Source organism: Colius striatus, chromosome 2, assembly GCF_028858725.1.
Source record: "Colius striatus isolate bColStr4 chromosome 2, bColStr4.1.hap1, whole genome shotgun sequence".
Classification (NCBI taxonomy): Eukaryota; Metazoa; Chordata; class Aves; order Coliiformes; family Coliidae; genus Colius; species Colius striatus.
Genome location: NC_084760.1, coordinates 68,743,427 through 68,767,783, shown reverse-complemented (window position 1 = coordinate 68,767,783; position 24,357 = coordinate 68,743,427). Strand labels below are relative to the sequence as shown.

The 24,357-nt window shown below is 41.5% G+C and overlaps 1 protein-coding gene across 1 annotated transcript in view; it reads left to right on the top strand.

Annotated features, from left to right (window-relative positions):
* PCNX2 (pecanex 2) overlaps positions 1-23,200 on the top strand; it is a 160,192-nt gene extending 136,992 nt beyond the window's left edge. Inside the window, exons 28-35 of the mRNA XM_061990089.1 lie at positions 2,021-2,254; positions 4,398-4,501; positions 11,571-11,715; positions 12,899-13,129; positions 14,238-14,512; positions 15,520-15,704; positions 20,301-20,749; positions 23,027-23,200. Coding sequence (XP_061846073.1) covers positions 2,021-2,254; positions 4,398-4,501; positions 11,571-11,715; positions 12,899-13,129; positions 14,238-14,512; positions 15,520-15,704; positions 20,301-20,749; positions 23,027-23,200 — 1,797 coding nt within the window. The remainder of the gene's footprint in view (positions 1-2,020; positions 2,255-4,397; positions 4,502-11,570; positions 11,716-12,898; positions 13,130-14,237; positions 14,513-15,519; positions 15,705-20,300; positions 20,750-23,026) is intronic.
* Positions 23,201-24,357: the final 1,157 nt, after the last annotated feature.

The following is a 24,357-nucleotide window of genomic DNA, read 5'->3' as shown; positions in this document are numbered from 1 at the left end:
TGCATAAATCACAAAGTCAGGAAACACTTAGGCTGGAGTTCCTGCAGCAACTGCACTTTCATTGCCCTGTGAGCATTTGGAGTGCCTCTAGTTTATTCTTTGTAGCCTACAATAGTGTAAATATTTACCATATTGTTTCTGAACTGGCATATAGCTGAGGATGTACTTGTGCACAAAACATAACTAGGATGAGCTACTTAGAGCAGAATTTAATTAGGCAACAGAGGTTTTTGCTATTTCTCTGTCTGATTATGAGTCTGATTTCTTTTCCCCAGCTGAATCTGCTTCCTTGTAAACACAGGTGAGAATAATAAAAAAAAGGAAACTATTTTGAAGATCAACAAAGAAGTCGTGTGCTTTGTTTCAGTTCTCCTACCCTTCAAGAATAATTACCATACTGGTCTTTAAATAATGAGTTGCACTGAGCGTCTTATTCCTTATGTGTTTATTTCATGTGCAGTTTCATTGGCAACCTAGAAAGGCCAGTATTTCTTTTTATAAAAGGATTTCTGTTCTCCACAAATAAAGCAGGTCATCTCCTGTAGCCCTTCTGCATATATTTTGAGGTCATTTCCTGCCCAAGTACTATGATATTTTTCCCTCTTGTCTTCTCCATCTCTGCTCAATATATTCTTGTTCTTAAATGCTTTCAGTATTCAAAAAGTCTACATTCACTGAATGCTGTGTTTTCAGCTCCTGTTGTTGCTGCATGAATATTTTTAAGAGTGTATTGTTCTCCACATGCCAAGAAATTAAGGGTCCATCCTCAGTCTGTATCTGTCTGTCTTGTCTTTTTCTTCTGGAGCTTAATTTTCCTCTTGCTTTTATATTTTTTATATAATTTGAAAGATAAACTGTTGAGAGCATTTGGGATTTTAAAAAGATTTTGTAATACGTCATATTTCTATTTTATATATTTATTTGCTTAATAATATTTGCATTGCATGGGTAAAGTAGAACTATGTCATCTTCAGTCATGTTCACCTACCCCTTATTTGCTTTGGAATCCAGTTCTAAATTAGTATATTTTATTAATACAAAAATTATAAACATAAAACATTACAATGGGACTTTCTGGCTGATGCTTCTTTGCAACACTGGAACTTCTCCTTAAGTTTCTTTTGAAAATATGCCTTAAATTTGTTTTGGAGGAATTATTTTAAAACATTACCATTTTATTTTATTTATAATTGTTTTAATGCCTCCAGACATAGCAGTTTGAAGAACTTAAACTTAGAAACTCAGGCAGAGGCATGAGATACAAGTGTTGCTGGTTTCTGGTATTTCTGCATTTGGTAAAAGAGCTCCTGCTGAATGCTGCTTCTCCCTCGGTGCTTTAAAAGCAAATTCAGTTACGTCAGTTATCAGCTTCTTAACCTCACATATAAGAAAAAAACCCTGTTATTCTTTACTAGCCTCATCAACAAATAACAAAAATAGTCATGTTACTAAATGCAGAAAGAATACAGCAATTAAAACGGGCTTCAGACTCGTATTGTACACATCTGTTAGATATCACCTTTGTGGTTAAATCGTGGTGAAAATGTTTTTGTTAAAGAATTAGGAAAGCTTTGTCCCCAGAAACAGGAAGCCCATGGAGGAAAAAGTTCTATTTTGAGCATGTGAATATCTACTACTGTTTTTTTCAAGATATGCCTAAACTTTTAACTTCTTGGTAATAGACTCCAGAACATCACTAATATCCAGTAATTGACATGTTCAGATGCTGGAACTCTGTAGTCTCATCATAGCCTAATATTTGTATTAATTTTCCTCTAGGACAGAAGGGTATTAAAAACATGACTTATTTTTCTGTTGTCTGATACTTAGATATCAATTAATATCATCTTTCTAACTTGAACAGTTTTGTGAAGCAATGATGCCAAACAGTAAAAGACAGGAAAAGTTTGTACCCTTGTGGGTAGTTAATGTGGTGCTCTTTGATTTACTGTCTTCTGCGTAAAATAAATCTGCTTTAATCAGAGACAGAGTGACTAACATTTGCACATTTCTTCAACAGAGTATAATATACTTTACAGCAAGTTCTCCCAAAATCTTTGACTGGATAAAAGACGAATCCATCCAAAAGATCCTGCAGCCTTATGCAAAGTGGCATTATATTGAACGTGACCTTGCAATGTTTAACATTAACATAGATGAAGATTATGTCCCGTGTCTCCAAGGAATAACAAGAGCTAGTTTCTGCAGTGTTTATCTGGACTGGATTCAGTTCTGTGCTAGAAAAAGGGTGGAGGTAAGCTCGCTTTTGTAGTTTTTACTAGTAGTTTTGGTTCTTGAGATAGGAGTTAAACGGTGAATGGTTACACTTTTGCTTGCTTAGGATGAATACAACAAAATTTATCTAATTGAAGCTGTCATATTTAACATAAAAGAAAAATACATTTTACGGAATGGAAAAAAAACCCCATATTTTGGAGACTACTCTTGTGCAAAAACTAGAGTTTTAAGGAGTGTTGGTCTTTGAATACGTAACCAATTCCTTATTGTGCACACTTCTAACACTGATTAATTTCATTAGCTCTAGGATGCAAGGATGTAACAAACACTGGCAGAAGTATCGCTAGAACAGGCTCCATTCAGGGAAAGCCATCAGAGCATTACTGTTCCTTTAGTGCTGCCAGTGTTTGGATACATTTGCCAAACATTTGTGATGTTTGTCTATCCTTTCTGAAAATTTGCCTACATTTGAGTACAGCCTGCAAATGGTAGGAAAGTGTATAACGAACTCACTGCTAGTACAGGTCACCTCTGAGAGCTCATAATTCACAAGTGAATTATGCCACAAAACCATGAGAAATTACGTGGCAGCTCTAGGAGGTCAGGGGCAGGTGTACAGCTACGTATTTACGTGCTTTGAGCACTGAGATTACTGATAGTCAGCAATCATTTGTCAGAAATGCACTACTGTATTTCTGTGGAATACTCCAAGTAGCCCAGGGGGAGAACACAGTTTCAAACAAGTACATTCCCTTCATTTAATTTTCAGATTATTCCTGATAATGACAAAAGAAAAAAAAAAAAGAGAGAAGTGTATCTTTCCTGGCCCCCATGCACGGTTATTTGTGCATTTTTCATAGGGGATCACTGAGTGCACATCCCATTTACTGCCACTGACCTTAGCTGGCATAACATCACTGAACCTTAATGTTTGCCCTCCACTTCAGCCCCTTCTCATGTTTCTAATCTGAACACCATTTCACCAGTTCCTCTGCATATCATTACATAGGAACTGTTTTCATGGAGTTGTCCTCTGAGCCTTCCCCACCATCTCCTCCTACTGGGAATATTTCATCTCTTGTCTTTCTCGTCTCCATATCTCAGCTCCCAAGTTCTGACAGACAAAGAATTGCATGGTTCAGGGAGAGCCACTGCTAAATGATGCTGCTTCAATTATTGTGTGGCTGGGACTGTCAAATAGAACAGATTTAGGGCTGCCCAGTAGGCTATTAAGTTAGGCAAACGAATGCCTGCACCAGTGTGCACACATATTTATAGATTTTTCCCTCTTTTATATCTGTTTTTTGTAATTCACTGGCTATATAGAGGTAAAGTTTGTGTAGGAGATGACACACTAAAAGAAGCTTCACTGTACACATAACTCTGAAAATCAATGTATTTTATAGAAGGAGCAACATTCTCCATTATAATTGGCTTCAGTTTTAGAGTCAAAGCTGTAAAAAATCACTCTTTGCATGGATTGAAATAGTCTGTGTCCTCATGAAGATTCACACTCATGAGAGGTTATTTCAGTTTTTTCCTTCTGCTTGATAGTGAACCTTTTTTGGAAAAATTTGAGTGAAGAAACTCTCCTGAGGTAGTAAATGTAAACGAGAGATTTTGGCTGCTTGTTAACGTGAGGTCAGTGTCATTAATGGTATACAATTTAGATATCTATTGTTATTCACTGAAAGTGTGCCCCTCCAAACTTTTCCATATAGATTGTTCTTCTGGAATCTGTGGAGGGATTTCATAGGCACTGTGTGCCATGAAAAGGGGTTTGGCTGCCTTCAGTTGCAGTGTCTCTCAGCAATAAGGAATTTGCTCTGGTTTAGAATGTCAGATCTGTGAGGAAAAAAACAAAACCCAACAAACAAGCAAACAAAAAATCCCACAACCTGCATCCCCCTACCCTCTTGGGATCTCACCACCTGAGGTTGAAATGCTCTGTTTCTAACCAGTGGCAAAATAAGCTTGCATTTTTCAGAAATCCCCTAATGGCAATGATCTTCCCTCTTGTTCCGTTTAATGGCAGAGGATGGTTTTGTGTGTAGGTCCAGCTACATGCAAGTTTTCGGCTTATTATCATTGACAGTGTTGCAGTGCTTTTAAAGATGGCTTTGCATTTAGAGTAACATGCTGTTCTTAAAACCCTGTAGCAGCTCGACAGCGATGAGGATTCTCCTCTAGTGACACTTTCCTTTGCCTTGTGTATACTGGGTCGAAGAGCTTTGGGAACTGCAGCTCACAATATGGCCATCAGGTAATTTTTAGAAATCCCTTTTCTTTGTCTTAAAGCAAAGACCTGTTTGTCTGTTTTTCACTTAACTGGAATCTCAGTAGAAGATTAGATGGAGGCAACTATCATTTGTTTTCTGAGGTTCCTGGATGTTTTATGCTTTGATAGTTGGCTAAGTACTTAACACCAGTCTTTATTTCATAGGGAAAGCAGAAATTTGCATTAAAAAAAATGGCTACTGATGGTTATTTGATAGTGTTCACTCATGCCTGGCCTGGATGCTGGAATGCTGGTTTCCTCCAGAAGAGAAAGAAACTACTAAATCATCCAATATCATGTTAGCTAAATAATAAATCCGTAAGGATCCTGGAGTCCTCAGGGCTGTATTTCTCATTATTGTGCCACTTCATTCTAGTGACCAAGGAAGGGAGAACTTCGCATCTCTTGGGACCAAAGCTTTGTCTGTTCTCAGTCTACTTTAGTCGTTCATTCATTCATTCCAAACACTTCTTCCTAGAAAGTCTGATTAATTAAACAGTACTTGGTTAAGATTGTTTCTCAATATGCTTTTTATCTGACATTTTCATGAGGAATTCTTTCATTTTCACTAGGAGTTCTGAGTTGTTTGGGTTTTATAAAGTATCCTTTACACTTTTCTATAGATAAGACATTTTATTATTGACATAACCTTTATTTTTATCAAGTCTAACTTCTCACTCAATCTTAGATATTTAGTGGGTGCATTTGAACTCCCTGTGTTCACAGGAGTTTAGTGACAGTAGAGAAGTTGGGTAAATACAGTTTCTAAGTGACCTTGCTTCATTGCCACAAAACTATGAGCAAGCAGAGCTAGCTAGCCCTCTATCAGTGTTCTCCTTAAGAGAATTTGTCTCACTAACAAGCAAACAAAGGCAGCATGTGTGATTTTGAATGCATTTTGTGTTGTAAGATAAAACAGTCCTTTTAAATATTCATTCTAGCTTTGTTAACTGTTAAGACTTTTGTAGCCGTTGTCTTTGTTGTCCTCTGTCAGTCAGTCATGGAAAATGTTTGTGGCCCACGTGGCTTATTTCTTGGTGTGCTGCTTCTTTCCACTTTCTAAAGTGGCTTTTGTCACCTCTTCTACCAGTCTGCACATTCCCTTCCTGTAGAAATTTACTTCTGGATTGAGTTTCCTCTCCTTTCATTTCTAGGTACTCAAGTTAGTGTAATGTTTAGTAGGCCACTGATATTTCTAAAATTGTCTTATTTTCTTGATGATCCAGATTTTAGAGTTTGAGGACATGATAGAAAATTTGATGTGTATTTATGATTTTCTTTATATTTTGATGAAAAGATTAAAGTGATTTTGGTCTGAGCCTGCAATAGGTATGTCATAGTGATAATAGAATATATAGAATGTAACTAAAATTATCACAAAAGCTTCCTAAAACTGACATCATGTTGCATGTACTTTCCACTGGATCTTAAAACCTTAATTCCAGTGTTTTAGTACTAGTAAAGATACAATAACCATGTCACCTATTTGTATTGGCTTACATGATTAGTAGCTAATGCATGGAGATAATACTACCAGAGACTTTCTAAAGCTTAACATGGAAAGTATGAATGTGAAGGATAATTATTTGCAAAGCCTTCTGTAAAAATTTTAATAAATAACTGCAGGAGTCATCTATACCATGCCTTTTCAGAATGTGGAAAATTACCAATGAACTAAACTAACTCTTCTCTTTTGGTGAGTGGACAGTCCATACTTAAAAATGCTTTTCTTGGTCTGTAGAAAGGCAAAGACTACAGCAGTCAAATGCAGTGCACAGCTCTATCCCTGTTCTTTCTGAATCTATTCTATATAATCCTGTATCTTTAATTAAGTCCTGGTTTTCCTTTTATTAAGCAAGTGCTCCAGGGCAGCATTGAATCATTGTATTTCCAAAATGTATTTTGTGACATAAAAGGGATTGAGTGGAAGCTTTTGTCAGTATCTTTTTCAGTGCTACTGCATAAAAGCTTTCCCTAGAAAAGTTTCCCTGTTGGAAAAACTGTGTCACTTACCCACCTGGTTAAATTACCTTTAATACATTCCAACTGTCAGAAAGATCTGGGGGCAAAAAAAGGAATCTGAGCAGCACAATTCAAGTTATAAATTGCTACAGCTACAAAACATGACTTTAGCTTGGTGGAACGTGTTTATTCCCTTCTGGAGGAATTTCTATCATTTAATTGTCAAAAACAATTTAGTGGAAATTATTAACTAAGGAGCAAGGTGAGTACTCCACTCCCTTTATCAACAGAAAGACCTTCATCAACAGAAATCCTCCAAATATATTCACTTAGCACAAGGGGCAGTTCTTGCCATACTTACCGTGTTTACTGCTTCACACAGATATTCACAACTTATTGAAACATAAAGAAGCAGTAAGGCAGTGAGACTCCAAAATGAATGCAATTCTATGGCATGCTAGGGGGAAGGAGACTTTGTCCAATGTGTGCAACACTGCTGAGGCCAAAAAGAGATGTTCCTGAGGATTAACCTTAGGTGTTCAAGGCAGGTCAGCCTCCCCTCTCTCTCTCATTAGGTAAATGCTTCACAGTCCTTTTCCTTGAAATGGTGTTAGGATACTTTGAGGACCTTTTGGAGCCTGCTGGTGCTGAAAAGGGTTATAGTTTTCTGCAGAGATGATGTCAGAACAGGCAATCCCACAGCCAGCTGTGTGCATGAGCAGGATGTGCTGCCTGCACAGCTGTTGGGAGCTGGCTAGCTTTGTAAGAGGTTAGGGCTCCTGGCACATGCCTTCTCACACTCAAATGCTGGACCGCAAGAACTTAAAAGTATTTCTGTTGCTCTGGTAGGCACCAAGGAATGACCCTAAACTTTATTGTAGGACTTTCTACTAATTATGGCTGTAAAGCATCCTGCCTACAATATTGCTAGAGGTTTTGTGATGTGATGGCCAGACAGGCATTGTAGTCTTCTCCTCTTCACACTTACTTCTGTACAGTGTTTTAGATCTGTCCAACGTGAGCAACCAGGCCAAGACTCTGTGCTCTGTGGTCTGTGTTTTATTCTTGGGAGTAACTGTGCAGGTAGTAGGAAACTTTCTCTGGACTAAGTCTAGTAGCCCTTGCTGTGTCTTGGGGAGTGACATTCATCCGATTGCTGTGCAGAAATAGTAATGCAAAGGTAAAGTCACTCTGAGCTGTGCACTGCAGAATTGAGATTCAAGTTTACATTGTGTATGTAAACTATCAATTTGCACTCATTTACACATGATTTTGTCTAATCTATTAATCAGTAAATGTCACTTTGTAAACCAAGGTTTTAAATGCTCTTATATAATGTATGTAAATAATTATTCAGTGTACCTGTTCATGTAAATGTCAGTAGAAACCCAACATTAACACTAGATTGCACAATAAATGCATTCGTTAAGAAGGCAGAGCATTACTATGCAAATCACTTGCTCTTTTAAACTGTCATTAGGAGGCATCCTGCACAAAATGCAATTTGGAGAATGACATGACATTACCATTCAATTATTCAGACATGAGTGATATGTTTTGGGTGTGTATTTTTAAAAAATTGCTTAATAATCCTGTTCAGCTACTAGACCTGCTGGTAAATAAGTGGTTAAGCATATATTTCAAATTTGGAATATAGAAAAATCTCTTTATAGGGCATTTCTCATCAGATACTTGCAACAGTAACCAAGCCTTGATGCTTGGGTCACCTGAGCTCAGAGTGGACAGAGGGTGGCTCCAGGAACACCTCTGCCTGGGAAGAGATGGCACCACTCGCCCCTTCTCTCCTGGGCATCACATTGCACTTGCCCAGCATCAAGCAGGCAGTGCAGCTTTATCTGCCAGAGATGAGCAGGGCAGAAGCAGGGGAGAAAAGTTTGACTCTTAGCTCACAACTACTGTCATCTAAAATACCGAATTTAGAAAAGCAGCCATTGAAAATATGTCACTCAGGTGAGCTATGACACTCAGGTCATTGCCAGCTCACAGGCATGTGTGTTTCCTTATTCCTTGAATAAATCTAGTTAGCACTGAGAAAGGTCTGTACACTGCAGACAGATGAAGGGTTTTGTTGTGTAAAATACACATGGATGTATTCACCATCTCATTAGTCTTCATCCATACTATTGTCAGGCTTGCATCAAATGCTTTTAGTTTCAGCTGCTGGAGCAACATAAGGAGTGCAGTAGGAGGGAGTATTTGCTTTGGGTTTATTGCCCTCTCTCTGCTATTGGTGGTGCTACTTAATCCTCTCTTTTCTGCCCATTCAAAGGTCCAGTGGCTCCCACACACCTTACAGTAGTCTTGTTTTGAAATAGCTTGCAGTTGTGACAGCAGCTTTTTGGGCTCTTAGCCCAGAGGATTAGAAATGTTGACAGAAATCATAGTTAGGTCTCTTCCTGATTAATGTTGCTTCTTTGGCAGGTGAATCTACCTTCACTAGTTTTTCAGATACTTTGAATGAGCTTATAACCACAGCAGGTTACTAATTGAGGTGTGTTAAAACTAGGCCAAGAAAGTAGCAACAATCTTGAGATGGGCCTGAGATCAAAGCTGTTGGCATTACAGCTTCCTTATAATCTCATTAGGGTCTTCAGAAGAGAGCATAACAATGGGAAGAATAACAGCAGCTGTATCTTATGTGGATTAAGGGCTGCGTGTTACAGAAATAATGGTTTGAGATGGTGTCACATTATAGGCAGAATGTACCCAAAAGCCTCATTACAATTGGCAGGAGAATAAAAGATGTCCTTGGTTTTGTGAATACAGCAATCTCCTCCAGACCTCTCTGGTGGAAAATACGATATATAAAGTAATTGACTCTCAGCCTCTCACAACTGCTGCCACCAGTGCTTTGCTTCTTGTAGCAGTCACATTTGTTCTTAAAAATGCTGGTTAGAGAACTTATTATGCAGAGGGATGAGAAATGGATGAGTCTTCCCTAACTAAGCACAGTGAGAGCTGTACGTGCTCCCCTCCGCTCCCTCTGCTGATGCTCAGCTGCGTTTCGCATAGCTGTCCTAGTCCTGGCCTTGCTTTCAGCAGATACTGCTGTTTGCAGCAGCCTGTTTAGCATCTGCTCATACCTATAGGACACTTTGATGTAAATGCAAACTCTGTCTGCTCCGGTGTTCACACTTGGCATTCAGAGCCTCTAATGATGTAAGGAGCAGTTCTCTCTCCTGCCTGCTCCTCCCTTCATCCCAGACAACTTTTCAGAGCAAATACAGGAGGTATTATGTGGGGAAAAACTATACTACAGATCATTATTAGGTGCAGAGTTCAGGATAATTTTTTTTTCAGTTTCATCCTGGGAAGAATATTTAGATACAGAAGTGGATTTTTTTCCTGATTCAGCTGTATATAATGGATGCTGTCTAGTCAGTGGGCGAGTGAAAGGACCTTTCCTGATTTCTGGCTTTTTCAAAGGAGATGATATTCATGTATTTCACCACCTTGGCTGCACCCACCATTTTTTTTCTCTCCCTTAACTGGTTTATGCTAGAGCTTTCCTAACTATTAAGCAGGATTTGGGTATATTATCATTTTGTGAACTGACTTGAAAGCCAGTGGGGATCAGGACACGCTCCTTGAAGACACATAAGAACTCCCATTGAAATCAGTGCTTGAATGTTTTGAAGATCTGAGTGTAAGTGCCAGTCTCACGTAGGCGTGTTTTAATACATAACTTAGTACTAACAAATGCAAATCAGTTAAGAATTCCCAGGAGCTTCCCCGTACTCTTCACATTCTCAGCAGCAGCCACAGCCCTGCCTTCCTGACTAGCCTTGGTTCCACTGATTAGTTGATTTGTATTACACCATGGAGAAAATCGGTGTCCAGCTGTTTTTCTGGTAACAACATACATATCTTTCCATTTTAATTTCTAAAACGTGCTGCCCACCAAGGGCCAAATTAGAATGTGCCTGAGCTGATGACAGGCCAAGCAGTCTCCCAGTCTCTCTTCTCCCTCTCCCAGAGAAGAGAAGAACATTTAAAAGACTCCCTTTTTTCTTTTTCCACATAATTGAGCTTTCTTGATTACTCTAGGAAGACTATGCACTCTCTGGAGAAAGCCTGGGCAATGATGAAAACCGCTGACATCTTAATGCAGCTTTGTTACAACCTGAAAAAAATCAGCTGCTGTAAGAACGAGTGAAGTCTTGGCAGGCAGATGAAACCCCATCCCGTGGCTTTGCAAAAGATGCCTGTTTTTACTAGATGATTCTGTTTTCCTCGATTTCTAGATCACTTCTTCAGAGCAGCAATTAGGACAGCTGTATAAGTGTTATGCAAGTGGCTGTGTGTCCTTTTGGGAGGCCTGTGATTCGAGGTGCAGGCAGGAGCTGAAGGCTGGTTGTTTCCCTTCCCATAGGCCTTGTGCAACCGTTTTCTAACAGCTGCTTGATTTTTGTACCTTTTACCTCTTGCTTACATCTCACGTTCAGGCAAACCAGCATCCAAGGTCAGGCAGAACTGGTTATATCTAGTTTCTTATATTAGTAAAAAGAAACCCAGTACATATTTGCATTAGGGCTCATTGTTCCCGTATGAAACGCGTGGTGTTTGATCCATGCTCTCACTCAGTTTGCTGAACAGTCCCTGAAACTTAGTATTCTTCCTAGTACATCTGGTTTAATGTTCACGTCTGGGTTGGAGTTTCACGACAGAAGTCTCAGATTTGCTGAAAACTTACATCTGGCTTCGTTTTTTTTTTTACCTTGCATGGAGAAGTGCTGTGAGTAACGGGGCCAATCAATACACTTTCAAATGAGCAGCAGGCGTTCTTTGACCCTTTGGCACAGCTGCAGAGAAGCAGCACCCTGAGGCACCTCATGACACAGCCACTCATCCTTAGGACATCCTTCATTCCAGGTTGCCACCCTCATTTCCCAGACAGTCCTTTACAGTGCAAGCAGAGGGGAAACCACCTACCCCGAGAAATATGCAATGCAGCCCCTCACTTTGTTCCCACTGCAGGAGGGCCACTGGTTCGTGCACGGCTGAGCACGTGGCTGGCAGCTGCAGGGCACAGGAACAAATTCTGGGGGTGACTGCTGCCTTTCTCTTACAGCTTGGACTCTTTTCTTTATGGGCTCCACGCACTGTTCAAAGGAGACTTTCGGATAGCAGCAAAAGATGAGTGGGTCTTTGCAGACATGGACCTATTGCATAAGGTGGTTGCCCCGGCAATCCGAATGTCTCTGAAGCTACACCAGGTAGAGTCTGTTTTTGTAATTTTCATTTTTAACTTTTACTGCTGCATCTGTTTTCTTAGGGAAATGCAGGACAATGTAGAAACTGTCCAGAGAAGGAAACAAAAAAAGAGGGAAATGAGAGTGCCTGTTGCTAAGAAACTTCCTTAACCAAACTGGAAAAGCTGGGCATTTATTTACCTTTTACCTTCTTTTCTGTACCTCCCAGCTGCCCATTTGAAACCATTCATCCTGCACAGCTTGACCCTGCATTTTTCATCAAAACTGAACCGACAGCCATATTGTACTTGCGTGTGTGGCTGCTATGAAGATGGTTTCTAGACTGAAAAGAAATACATCGATTAGACTGATTTCATTGCTAATTTGTCGGTCTTTAGGAAATGACAGTACACATGTAACACTTCCATATGTTAAAGGACACAGCTGAGGGGAGAGTGGTTTGAAGGGTTAGTGTCATAGCTGTTTGTTTGATAATGTCAGGCTGCTTCTGACCCTGTTCTGTTTTCAGTTGTAAAAATCTGGCACACCTCCACTGAAGTTGCTCCAATTTTTTCAGGTCAATCCCTGTATAGCTTGGACTTGATTTTGTTCTTGCTTCGGCCTTGTTATGATTTAGTGTCACATGCTTTTATCATGCATGATATTTATAATTGCTCTGAATGTAACTGAAGTGGAACTGCTGTGAATTAATATCTGGGAATTTAACACAAGGATTTTATGAATGTTATCACTGGCTGTGTTGCTGCGTGGCAGCTAAAGGAGTAACACAATATTGTGGCATCTGCTGATGGATTTCCCGTCTGTGCCTTTGTTGGTGGTTTTTCATGAATAAAAATAAGGGTTTGCAGAAGGACTGTGGAACATGTGGGTGATTCTCATCTCCCTTTGCCTTTCCCAAAAGCTCTACCTCCCATGGTTTCTCACTTTATAAAAAGGAAGTGGATAAGCTGGCATTCACCGAGTGGAGATATCAGAATAGGTTAAAATAACACACACACACACACAAAAATCATACCTTCCATGTTACTGTAAAATTAATTGTTCTGCCTCCCCAATGGCAAGTCACCTGGGGGTGGAGGGAATCAGCTAGCAACTGTTCAAAAAACAGTGTTTTGTTTAGTGATAATAGTTTTTGTGTTCTCATAAGTCCACCCGAGCTTCTCAAGACTTTTTCCTGTACTGACAGGACCAGTTCACGTGCCCAGATGAGTACGAGGATCCAGCAGTTTTGTACGAAGCAATCCAATCTTTTGAAGAGAAGGTGGTGATTTGTCACGAAGGGGACCCAGCCTGGCGCAGTGCTGTGCTCTCCAACAGAGAGGAGCTGCTCACCCTCAGACATGTGGTGGATGAAGGAGCAGACGAATATAAAGTTATCATGCTTCACAAAACCTACTTGAGCTTCAAAGTTATCAAGGTACATAACCTTCTTTCTAATATTGCGGTAATTTAGGGCTGTGGTAGATAATATTATTTCTGAGTAATCTGGCTAAAAAGAGAGGTTGACTGTAGTTATCCAAGTAGGGATTGAGAGACTAAAAGATCTCTCTTTGCAGTTGACTTTGGTGTTTCTGTGTCTGAAGTAACATTCCAGGCTTTACCAGTTCATAAAACTTGGTGGTGCAAAGACACGAGGTGTTTGCAGACACAGAACTGCCGTTCTACCTACATCATAGAGTCATAGAACCATTATGATTGCAAAAGACCTTTAAGCTCAACCACCAGACCAACAGTGCCAAGCCCACCACTAAACCACATCCCTCAGCACCTCATCTATGCATCTTTTAAATATCTCTAGGGATTCTGCCTCTACCACCTCCCTGGGCAACCTGTTCCAGTGCTTAACAACCCTCTTGGTAAAAAAGTTCTTCCTAATGTCCAATCTAAACCTCCCCTGGCACAACTTGAGGCCATTTCCTCTTGTCCTATCATTCATTACTGGAGAGATCAACCCCCACCTCACTACGACTCCCGTCAGGTAGCTGTAGAGAGGGATCATGTCTCCTCTAAGCCTCCTCTTCTCCAGGCTAAAGATCCCCAGTTCCTTCAGCCGTTTCTCATCAGACTTGTGCTCCAGACCCTCGACTAGCTTTGTTGTCTGTCTCTGGGCACACTCCAGTACCTTAATGTTCCTTTTGTAGTGAGAAGCCCAGAACTGAACACTGTATTTGAGGTGCAGCCTTACCAGCACGAAGTACAGGAGGACAATTCCTTCCCTGGCCCTTCTGGCCACGATATTTATGATACAAGGCAGAATGGCATTGGTCTTCTTGGCCACCTGGGCACACTGCTGGCTCATGTGCAGCTGTTGTAGATTAACACCCCCAGGTCCTTTTCCTCCAGACAGCTTTCCAGCCACTCACTCGGCTCCAAGCTTGCAGTGTTGCCTGGGGTTGTTGTGACCCAAGTGCAGGACCCAGCATTTACCCTTGTTAAACCTCATGCAATTGGCCTCAGCTCATTAATCCAGCCTGGCCAGTAGGAAACATTTTCACATGATCCACATGTTTTTAACCTGCCTGTAGGTCAACAAGGAGTGCGTCAGAGGGCTTTGGGCTGGGCAGCAGCAGGAGCTGATCTTCTTACGCAACCGTAACCCGGAGAGGGGGAGCATCCAGAACAACAAGCAGGTCTTGCGGAACTTAATTAATTCGTCATGTGATCAGCCACTGGGCTATCCGATGTATGTTTCCCCTTTAACCACCTCATACCTTGGGACACATAGCCAACTAAGGAACATTTGGGGAGGACCTGTCAGTTTGGACAACATTAAAAAGTGGTTCAGATCCAAATGGTTAAGGTAAGTGTTAATTTTTGGCTGTGCAGGTAGAGACCCTGCTGTCTTGGTCCCAATATATTTTCTGTTAAGAGAGTAATTCCATACAGTTATCGAAGAGTAAAATTTTAATTGCAAATAACTCCTAACAAAATAGCCCTACAGATAAAGCAGAAAGCCAATTCATTAACTCATTTGTGGCTTTTAAGCAAAGCTTTCTACATGTTCAGCAAGACTGATTATCAAATCACTTAGTATTACAGACATTTCCCTTGTTCCAGGGAAGTTTACTGTTTATGCCTTGTAGGTAAAGGCATCTTTTCTGTAACTTGGTTACTCAGAACATGTGTTGATGGGTTATGCTCCAAAGCTTTGGTAGTATACATGATTATCCCCAAGTGTTGTTCTTGATGAAAACACACCTAAAAATGTACTTCCTATCAAGCAAAACTGCCTGGCTTCCTCTAGGTATGCATGATCAATGTCAGACATATTCCACCTCTCATGCATACATGCACTTTTCATACAGCAGCAGCTCACTTGTCTCATTCCCTCCACTGGCGTTATCACCATTGAGGCTGAGGAGAGGCAGGGATCCATGGAAAGACTCCATTATCCAGCTTGCATGCTAAGACCTATGCTAAACTGACAAGATTAAATCTAGTGGCTTAATATGCTTGTTTCTCACCATGCAGCTCGTCCCACCAAGCTCCCTCCAGCCCATTCCTTATTAATTGCTATTTGGTTACCTCATGCAAAATTTGATCTTTAGAGACCACTGCAACATTAGATAAAGAGCCCAAAGGCTTTGCAGGGCTCCAAAGCTGCTTGACACAGGCAAGCAAAGATTTGGCTTGTGTCATGCACAATTTAGTTCCAAGCAAGCTTAACCACCTTTGCCACCTCATAAAATGTCACAAGACCCGCAGTGGTGTTAAGAGAATACAACTACGTATTTGGAAGGCACCTAACATTGATGGCACAAATTCTCAATGGCCAACGGCTGAGCATGCGTGTGTTCCCGCAAACAGGATGCGGAAGGACTGCCACACTGCTCACCACGACAGAGGGAACGTGGAAGAGGGGGATAGTGGAGGGGGCTCTTCGTCTAACAGCAATTCCACAGGCAATTCAAGCCAGAGCAGTAGCTCGCAGCCCACCAGAGATGGAACCCCTCAGCTGCAAGCTTCATCTCAAGAGGTCCACCAGCGTGCAGGTATTTGCACAATGTATTTGGCTTTTTCTGTAGTCTTCTCCTGAGGGGCTACATGGGCAGATCCTTTTGGGGTGTGCTTATATGCAGGCAAAAGCTGGTTTTAGAGAGCTTTGTCTTTCTTAATGACTGAGCGTGTATAGGATATGGCTTCCTGATATTGTTCCAGGTATTCTACTGCAGAGTATAAGGCAAATGTGATTGACCAAAGGTTCCACTGTCAAACTCCTTTTATGTGTAACTTTTGGATTAGGAGGTGCCACAAACAATGCCAGAATGAGAAGTTCAGATGGGAGGGAGTCTACATGTGTGATGCCAGGAGCCTGTCCCACAGTGAACCCGTGCTTATAGTTGGTAGGAACGGCAGAACTGAATGTATGCAAAAATCCTGATTACCTTGGAAGGGCTGTGATGGTTTATTTGAGGAATTGGTTTGGCTGTTCATCAGCACACATAGAGAACAAACAAATAGGAACCAACTCCTTATGTCTATGCAACAATTACCAGGAGAAAATGAAACATTGCCCATCATTTTGTCAACTGACAGCTGAACTCTCCTCATTTAAAATTGTGGGTTCATAAGTACTTCAGATACACTCACGAGGTTGAACTACTGCCCTTCATATTGGAAATACATGTAAAGTTTGGCAGTGGGTCACTGAGACCTGTCTCTGTGGGATCAGGAGTTGTAAAGCCAATTCATCATTCAATTCAACCTTTCAACAAGTTGTGGCATTACTGTATAAATTAAAGCAGAGAACTAGAGGAGTATGACACTTGTTTGTTTCACACTAGATCATTTTGACCTATCATTAAAGATAATGGATAAGACTGGAGAAAATCTTGCCCTGAATATAAATCATGTTGTAAGAATAAAATAACTGCGGCTTTTAATTGAGTCCAGCGTTAGAGGAATCCCCATGTGCACACTCATAACTTGACACTGCAGTAATCAGGATGGCAAACTTGATTGGCAAATAATGATCCTAAGCATGCCATACCAGAATGGAAGTTAATTGTGAGTTCTTCAAAAGAACGTATTGGGTACCCAGAAAACCAGAGTCAAGAGAGAAGGTCACACTTAGTTAAGAAAAACAACCTGGCTTTGAGGTAAAATGAAGAAATGCACAACAAATGCAAGGAAGTGGAAAATAGCAAATGCAAATTAGTATTCAGTCCTGAGAGACCACTGGTAAGAGAAAGAGAATGAAATGAGGAGAAGATTCTGGCTAGCACTGTTAAAGATGAAAGTGGTTTTGTGGCTGTTTATTTTTCAAGAGTGTTAGAAACAAGAGAAATCCCAGCAATGGTCTTGATCCATCACTATATAGACAGGTAAGAGTTGCCAATAATGTAGAAATGGGAAATGTCTGGTTTGTACTGGGAAAAATGCAGATGATCTCTTTCTGAGATCTGATGATGAAGTCGTTCCTTCCATCCTAACAGCAACAAAGAACAAGAAAGATTGACTATCAAAGCTATATGCTCAATTGAGCAAATCCAAATGACTCTCATTCAATAAAGTTTTTAAGACAGCTAGTTGCAAAGCATGCTCAAAGTATCAAGGTATTTCGGCAAAACCAGAAGCCTGGGACAGAACTTAGGCTATGCCTGCTATCAAAAAAGGAGAATGAATAGAGTGACCTGGGTAGGGTGTGTGTGTCAATCTGACTTTGGTTCAGGACACTATTGGCCTATCACACACAATCCTTGTGCCTTAATTTAAGAAAGGCATTTTTAATTTGGAAGGAGTTCAAAGAAGAGACAAAAAATTATCAAAGATTAGGAAATACATCCTGTAGTGAAAAATTAAAGAGCTTTCAAACAATTTATATTGTAAAAGATGCTTTGATCATAGTCTGTAAGTACTTACCTGGGCAACAATAAGTGACCAAAGACAGTTGGTTTGAGCAGATGTGGATGTAATAAAGCAAAACAAATTCAGATTTGAAATGAAGTTCACATTTTTAACAGTCAGAGTAAATAAGCAGTGAAACAAGTGACTAAGGGTTAAGATGGGTTCTCTGTGGCTGGAGATGCTGGATGCATTTCTTTAAAATACTCATAGTGATCAGTAATACCATGCAGGAATTAATTCCAGGGATCTCTATGTCCCATGCTACATGCACAGCAGAAGAGATGATCACAGCAAGTCCTCCTCGACTCATAATCTGTGAATCAAGTGCATTTAATGTTTTCATATTTCATATTTTTGCAGCCTGATGCCACCTAGTCTGCAAAATGCAATGAAAACCCCCTCTATAAAAGTGCAACCAAAACCAGGAGCATTAGAAATGTGTGGGGTTCTGCCCCAAAGTGTCCTTATTTTGTGATACAGTTTATAGAACACCCTTTGTTTCTTAAGTGTTTTCAAGGACAGAGTTATTTATGTGTAGATGCGGGTGGTCTCCCGTCCAGTGCTCTAACCACTGCATTCGGGATGCATATAGAATACTTTTGGACAGGGGTCAGCTTGGCAGCTTAAATCACAGACAGATGTTTGGCCACATTAGCTCCTGCACAAACTAACACACCACAGTCCCTCTGTTCTTAATTCCAGCCTGTTCTATTTTAAAAGGGGAGCGTATTGCAATAACCATCAGATGTAGAAACCAAAGCACTTAGACACAAGCCCAGAGCTTGGGGCAGCAGAATCCCCATGAGGCCCAGCCGTATGCAGGGCTGCCAGCGCGGCACTAGGCCCAGCCCCCAGACACAGCCTCTGAGGTGCAGAGGACACTGGCAACATGACACACGGGAGCCACGGGCATCTGTCCTGTTGCTCCGACCCAGAGGTCTTGGGGCTTATACTACAGAAAGTGCTGCTTTTCAGGCCATTGTAGGAAAGTTTTATTTTTTTTTATTGGCTGAACTATAAAGAGTAGAACTCAAGAAACATTGTAAGTGGGGTGCAAAAGTGTCCAGTACTTGCTAAACCAACTAGATTCTAGTCCAGCTAAAGAGCTCCAGTTAGGTTGTGGCCCAGCTCTGCCATCTGACTCTGTGCCAAGTTACCTAAGTTCTCTTTGCTTCAGCATCTGAAAAATGATCCAGCCTCTGGAACACAGGTCCACGGATGTGTGTTTCAGCTACAGAATGTAAATAGTTTGGACATGAAATTCTGCATTACTGCATTTCTCATGAATTCAGCAGTCATGTTTCTAGAAGATAATGTGAAACAAAGAAACTTCTTTACTTCTCACTTCTTTGTGAGGGTGAGGGAGGCCTGGCACAGGCTGCCCAGGGAGGGTGTGGAGTCTTCTTCTCTGGAGGTTTCCAAACCTGCCTAGACACATTCCTGTGTGACCTGATGGAGAGGAACCTGGTTTAGCAGAGGAGCTGGACTGTATGATCTCTAGAGGTCCCTTCCAACCCCTACCATTCTGTCATTCTGTGATTTATATTCCTTTATTCATGCAAAATTTCATCATTCAGTGCTTCCCTCCCTTCCATAGTTCGTGTACTGGGAAAAACCAAAGCACAACAAATTTGCCAGCAACCTGGAAAGGCCTGCTGGCAACACTTCTCTCTGCATTGATAGATCCCAACAGTTTTCTGGCATCAACTCCCTACCCCACAGCTACATCTGGGAAGCCAAAGTGCCAGCTTGTGTTAATGTTTGGAGTTTCCTGAGAAGCTGAAGACGCAAGTGACTGGGTATCTGCTGCATGGGCTTGGGCCAGGCCTGCAGAGGTGGCCCCCTCTTTGGGGGCCTGTGGTGCACACCAAGGTGTCTCTGGGGCTCACTGGCCACCAAGTTGTTTTATTTTTCATTCTGTGCCTATTTAAATATACAAGCATAAGAAATACAGAATTTGTTTAAATGACATCAGGTGTTGCTATAAATGTTAAAAATGGGGGTATATGTGTACAGGAAGATAGAATAGCTTAATCTCATCTACTCCCTGTATCCAACAGTGGCTGCACTGAGATGCTCCACAGACTGGGGCAAGAGCCCTGTGTGGGTCCCACTCAGACCTCCAACAGCCAGCCCTACCTAAAGGTGGTCACATCTTTTCAGTCTGTGATGTACTGTAAATATCACTCTTGGAACTCAGATACAGTTTAATATTAAAGAATGTTCTGTGGCTTGAATGTGGTAGTCTTCCACTTGGCTAAATGATCAAATTCTCTTTCCCTAAACGTGGGAATAATTCTTTTCAACAATGTACCATTGTTTTAACTCCCAGGGGTTTTATTCTAGTTTTGCCTTTAATTATGCCAAGCCATTTAAGGTGCATATTCAACACCCCCTGCTTTAGTGTGGTTGCAAAAGGGAGTAGAGTTACAGTAATGCTATGCTCAGTCCTTCACTGGGCAGATTAAAACGTACATGGCAGAATAGGAGTGAGCCTGTGATTAGAGCACTTTCCTTGGTCTGTTTGCCTATTTTCCTCCCTTTTGACTCTGCAGAACCACTGGAGCTATTCTGACCAAAAGCCAGTACCCTTGTAGTGGAAAACACAAAAAGACTCGTAGCAGTTTGTTATTCCTGTTATTCTTGGGAGCCAGTAGTGATGTGTACTCATGGGAGGCTGTCAATAGGGTGGAGTCCATCAGGATGCCACTTACTTAAATACGCTACTTTTTCTTTTAAAGGTAGGAGAAAACCCAGGAGTCAGTCCATCCAGGCACATGCTGCCTTAAACCAAAGGCCCCCTGCTTCAAGTCACTCTGGACCAATTGCAGAAAGCCGCCAGCCTTTCATCCAAACATCTACATCTGCCCATGAAATTGCCCAAAGGCTTTCTAGCAGTCAGCTGTCATTCCACAACTCGGCAACATCTGTGTTTTCCCAGTCCCCTGCTGTCCCTGCTGCTGGCCAGCTGACTGTGCAGGACCGAGCTGCAGCAATGCTCAGGTCCAGTCTGGCCTCTTCCACCAGCTCAACTCTCAGCCTGCTGTTTGGCAAGAGAAGTTTTTCAAGTGCTTTGGTGATTTCTGGGCTCTCGGCTGCAGACGGAGGTAACACCAGTGACACCCAGTCGTCCAGCAGTATGAATATTGCCATGGGTCCATCTGCTAGAGCAGCAAGTCAAGCAACTCGGGTAAGGCTGAGGCCAAAACAGCTGTACTATGTGTCAGCTACAGAGCTCAGGTTCTTGAACTGTCCTCAGCACCATTTGGTTTCTTCCTTCTCACTGAAAATAGTCTTTTCCAAAACATCGGGATTTTGATATTTGTTTTGGATTTTGCTGCATCACAAAGGCAACGAGATTGTATAATATCAGTGTGAGAATGATGTATTTGTAAGTAATTGACAGGCTGGCTGTTATGCATGCACCTGAAATTGTGGCAAACTGAACTGGACCGAAGTCATCCTTCCTTTCACTCAGACCAGGGGCTTAGGTCTCTCTTTTCAGAAGCCCAGGTGATGAGTACCATCATAAGCAGACTAAATTGCTCTTTCCTTTCTTGCTTACACAAACTTAATTATTTGTACAAAGAAGAATGGTTCCCTCTGAATAGTGTACTTGGTCTGTCCCTCTGTGACCAGAAATTCAATCCAGGGCTTGAAAACCTTGTAGCTGAAAGGGTTAGTTGAAAGAAGTCTGTAGGAAATATTTCCCAAAGGAAACCTGCATGCCCTGTGATTCAGCTGTTTCTGACAGCAAAACAGTACACACAAAGAACTTCCATCCCTCTTCCCAAATTCAATGCACGCAGTAGTGTTTTTGTTTTGTTGTCTACTTAAGTGTATTTGTTTAACTTGGGTTGCCATCAGTTGCTTTCCTGCATTTTGAAACCTTCACCGCAGCACTACAGAGCAATAACATGAGAGAACTCGAGATAAAAGGTGAATGCAGCTAGAGATCGAGGGACATAATTAAGACAGGCTTTTGTATTTGGCCTATCAAAATGGAAACCAAATTGGCAATAGGGGAAGACTGTAGTCCAAAATGCTATTCTGCTACTGTCATTCTGAACTGTGTGAAACTTGGAACACAAAAAGTTCCGCTTAAACATAAGAAAAAACTATTTCACTGTTTAGGTGATGGAGCCCTGGCACAGGCTGCCCAGGGAGGTTGTGGAGTTTCCTTCCTTGGAGGTCTTCAAGACCCACCTGGACACGTTCCTATGTGACCTGATCTAGGTGAACCTGCTTCTGCAGGGGGGTTGGACTAGATGATCTCTAAAGGTCCCTTCCAACCCCTGTGATTCTATGATTCCCTAATTTGCAAACAGTTCTGCCAACCTCAAGTTAAAAAACCTCCTTATCCTGCATGTATTTTGCTCTCAACCCAAAAATTCTGTGTGTGGCAATGTTCCCTGGAGTTTTGCTAGGAACTTCCAAGTTGACTGAACGTTATTCATCTGGGTCTAAACCTGCTTTATTACTCTAACAAGCATTAAGAATATTTCTACACTTAGAGCTGAAGGCAGCAGGTGACACGGCATAATTCCAGCTCATGAGCCTAGCTGGAGAGAATCCAGGCCGTCTGCAATACTGAGGACTAAGAGCAGGATTCACCTCGTCTGACTTTAAGCCATGTAAAATTTGGGCATGAAGTCTCAGCAGGTTAGTAGTGTGGCTTCTGTATTCAGTGAGGAGGACAATGCACTTCACCCAGCTGTCAGGAAGACATCTTGCTCTGGGACATTCGTCTCTGCTAACCACTGACAGCCTTGATGATGCACTAAGACTACATGGTTATACTTAGAAGAGGTGAGTCCTGGACACAGGAACTGCTCTGAGTCCAGGTGCCTGATTGAAAGTGGAAAGGAGGAAGTATTTCACTTAAACATGAACACAGCAGAGTTCTGGAAAGCTTTTGTACTAATGGCTTCCTTACAGTGGGTGACACCGTGCATAACATTTTCAGACTGATAATTGCATTCCAGTTTTGACGAAAAGGTGTCTTTGTAAGTCAAATTTAATGTGGAGTGTATAAAGCAAACCCCAGAGCAACCTGGTTTAGCTTCTACCAAGTCAGCCCTGCTCGGAGCAGCAGTTTGGACTGGATGACCTCCAGGAGTCCTTTTCAATCCAAATTATTTTACAGCGCTCCGTACATGTACATCTGTAATACTAAACCTCCAGCTCCTGGCCTGCTTTCCTTTCCAAATTTATGCGTTACACAAAGTGTGACAAGTACCTCTTCCAAAGTCCTTTGTGAATAATGCATGTTCAGAATCCCATGGAGTTTCACAGAATGACAGTCCTGAGATCAATATTGAACTTTTTTGAAATGACACTTAAAAAAATAGCTGAAGTGTTACTTACAAATTTCTCCAACTTAGATGACCTTTCTTTCTTTCTTTCTTTCTTTTCCCTCCTTCCTTCCCCTCTCTCTCTCCTTTTTTCTCTCTCCCTTCATTTGCAGCAGCCCACTGAGACGTGTGAAGCAATGGATGCAGCACAGCCCAGACCACATCCAGAGGCAGTTCCAGCCCACACCATCCTGATGAGCCAGAACCTGGAGTGCAGGAGGGCCAGCCAAGAAGATATGGCCCTGGAAGACACTGCTTCTCAGCAAAGCTTGTCTGAGGAGCAGTAAGGAGTATTCCCAGCACAAGGCCCAAGCACTTCTTAGAACTAAATACAGAGTTAGGTCAGGGAGCTGCACGTGGGTTTAGGTTCTTTCAGATGTAACAAGCAACCTTCAGATATTTATTTTTCTAACTTCCACACAAGGATACTACAGGGCAGATGTTCTTCAGCTAAAGGCCTTGGCATGGGTAGAGTTGGAAGATGTCTTAAAGACCACACAGTGCAGCTTCATCTCAGGTTCTTATATATCCTAGAACAATGAACACGACCTGTTTAACGTTCCTTCCTCTGGAACGGTTGGAATCACAAAAGAATACAGTGGGAAATATTAACACAACTCAGTGAAAAGCACACAAGACATCTCTTTCCTGCTGTAGCTGAACAGCTGATTGCATGCAAGCTAACTGGCATTCGATATATAACATAGAGCAAAAGGCAACTCTGAGCAGAAGCAATGATCCGTAACAGGACAGTACAACACGCGCCGTAACACCACAGCTAAATCTCATTATTTGTTTTCCAATAGAAAAATCTATTTTTTTCTTTCACATGTTATAGAGGTGGTAACTCTGAGTAGCAACATAGCATCACAGATTCATATACTGCATGCAGCCATCTTGAAATACTGTGTGACCCAGCCATGCTACACGGATTAATGAAAGTCCAGTGGGAGAAAAGAAAGCAGCATCCAGTGCATGGAAAGCCTTCAAAGCATACGGTGCGCCTTATCTGCAAAGAAAGCAGCTTTGCATAAACAGCTGTTCTTAGGTATTATCTTCATGCTCCTGTTTGGTTTACAGCAGTGATTCTCAAATTCCAGGCAACAGCCCCCTAGGAGCTGTAAAGGGGCCCAGGGGAATGCTCCTCAAGGACAGTAAGTGCAGAGCAGGGTGTAATTATTGTCTGGAGGTGTTTGTATTAGGAAGAGAAAAGCTAAATGCTTTTAATTGCTGGACATAGCTCTGTGTCCATGAACACTTGTAGCCAGTAATTACAGAGCATTCTGATTTCCCTCCCCAAGAGAAACTGAGCTGCTGCCAATTTAATAATTGCATAAAGACAGCTAAGGCAAAGAGGGAGGCCATGCTTTCACAAAGTTTGAGAAACACGGACTTAACAGGACTGCACAACTACTTTGGAAGCCAAAAGGCTGCAACAAATCCT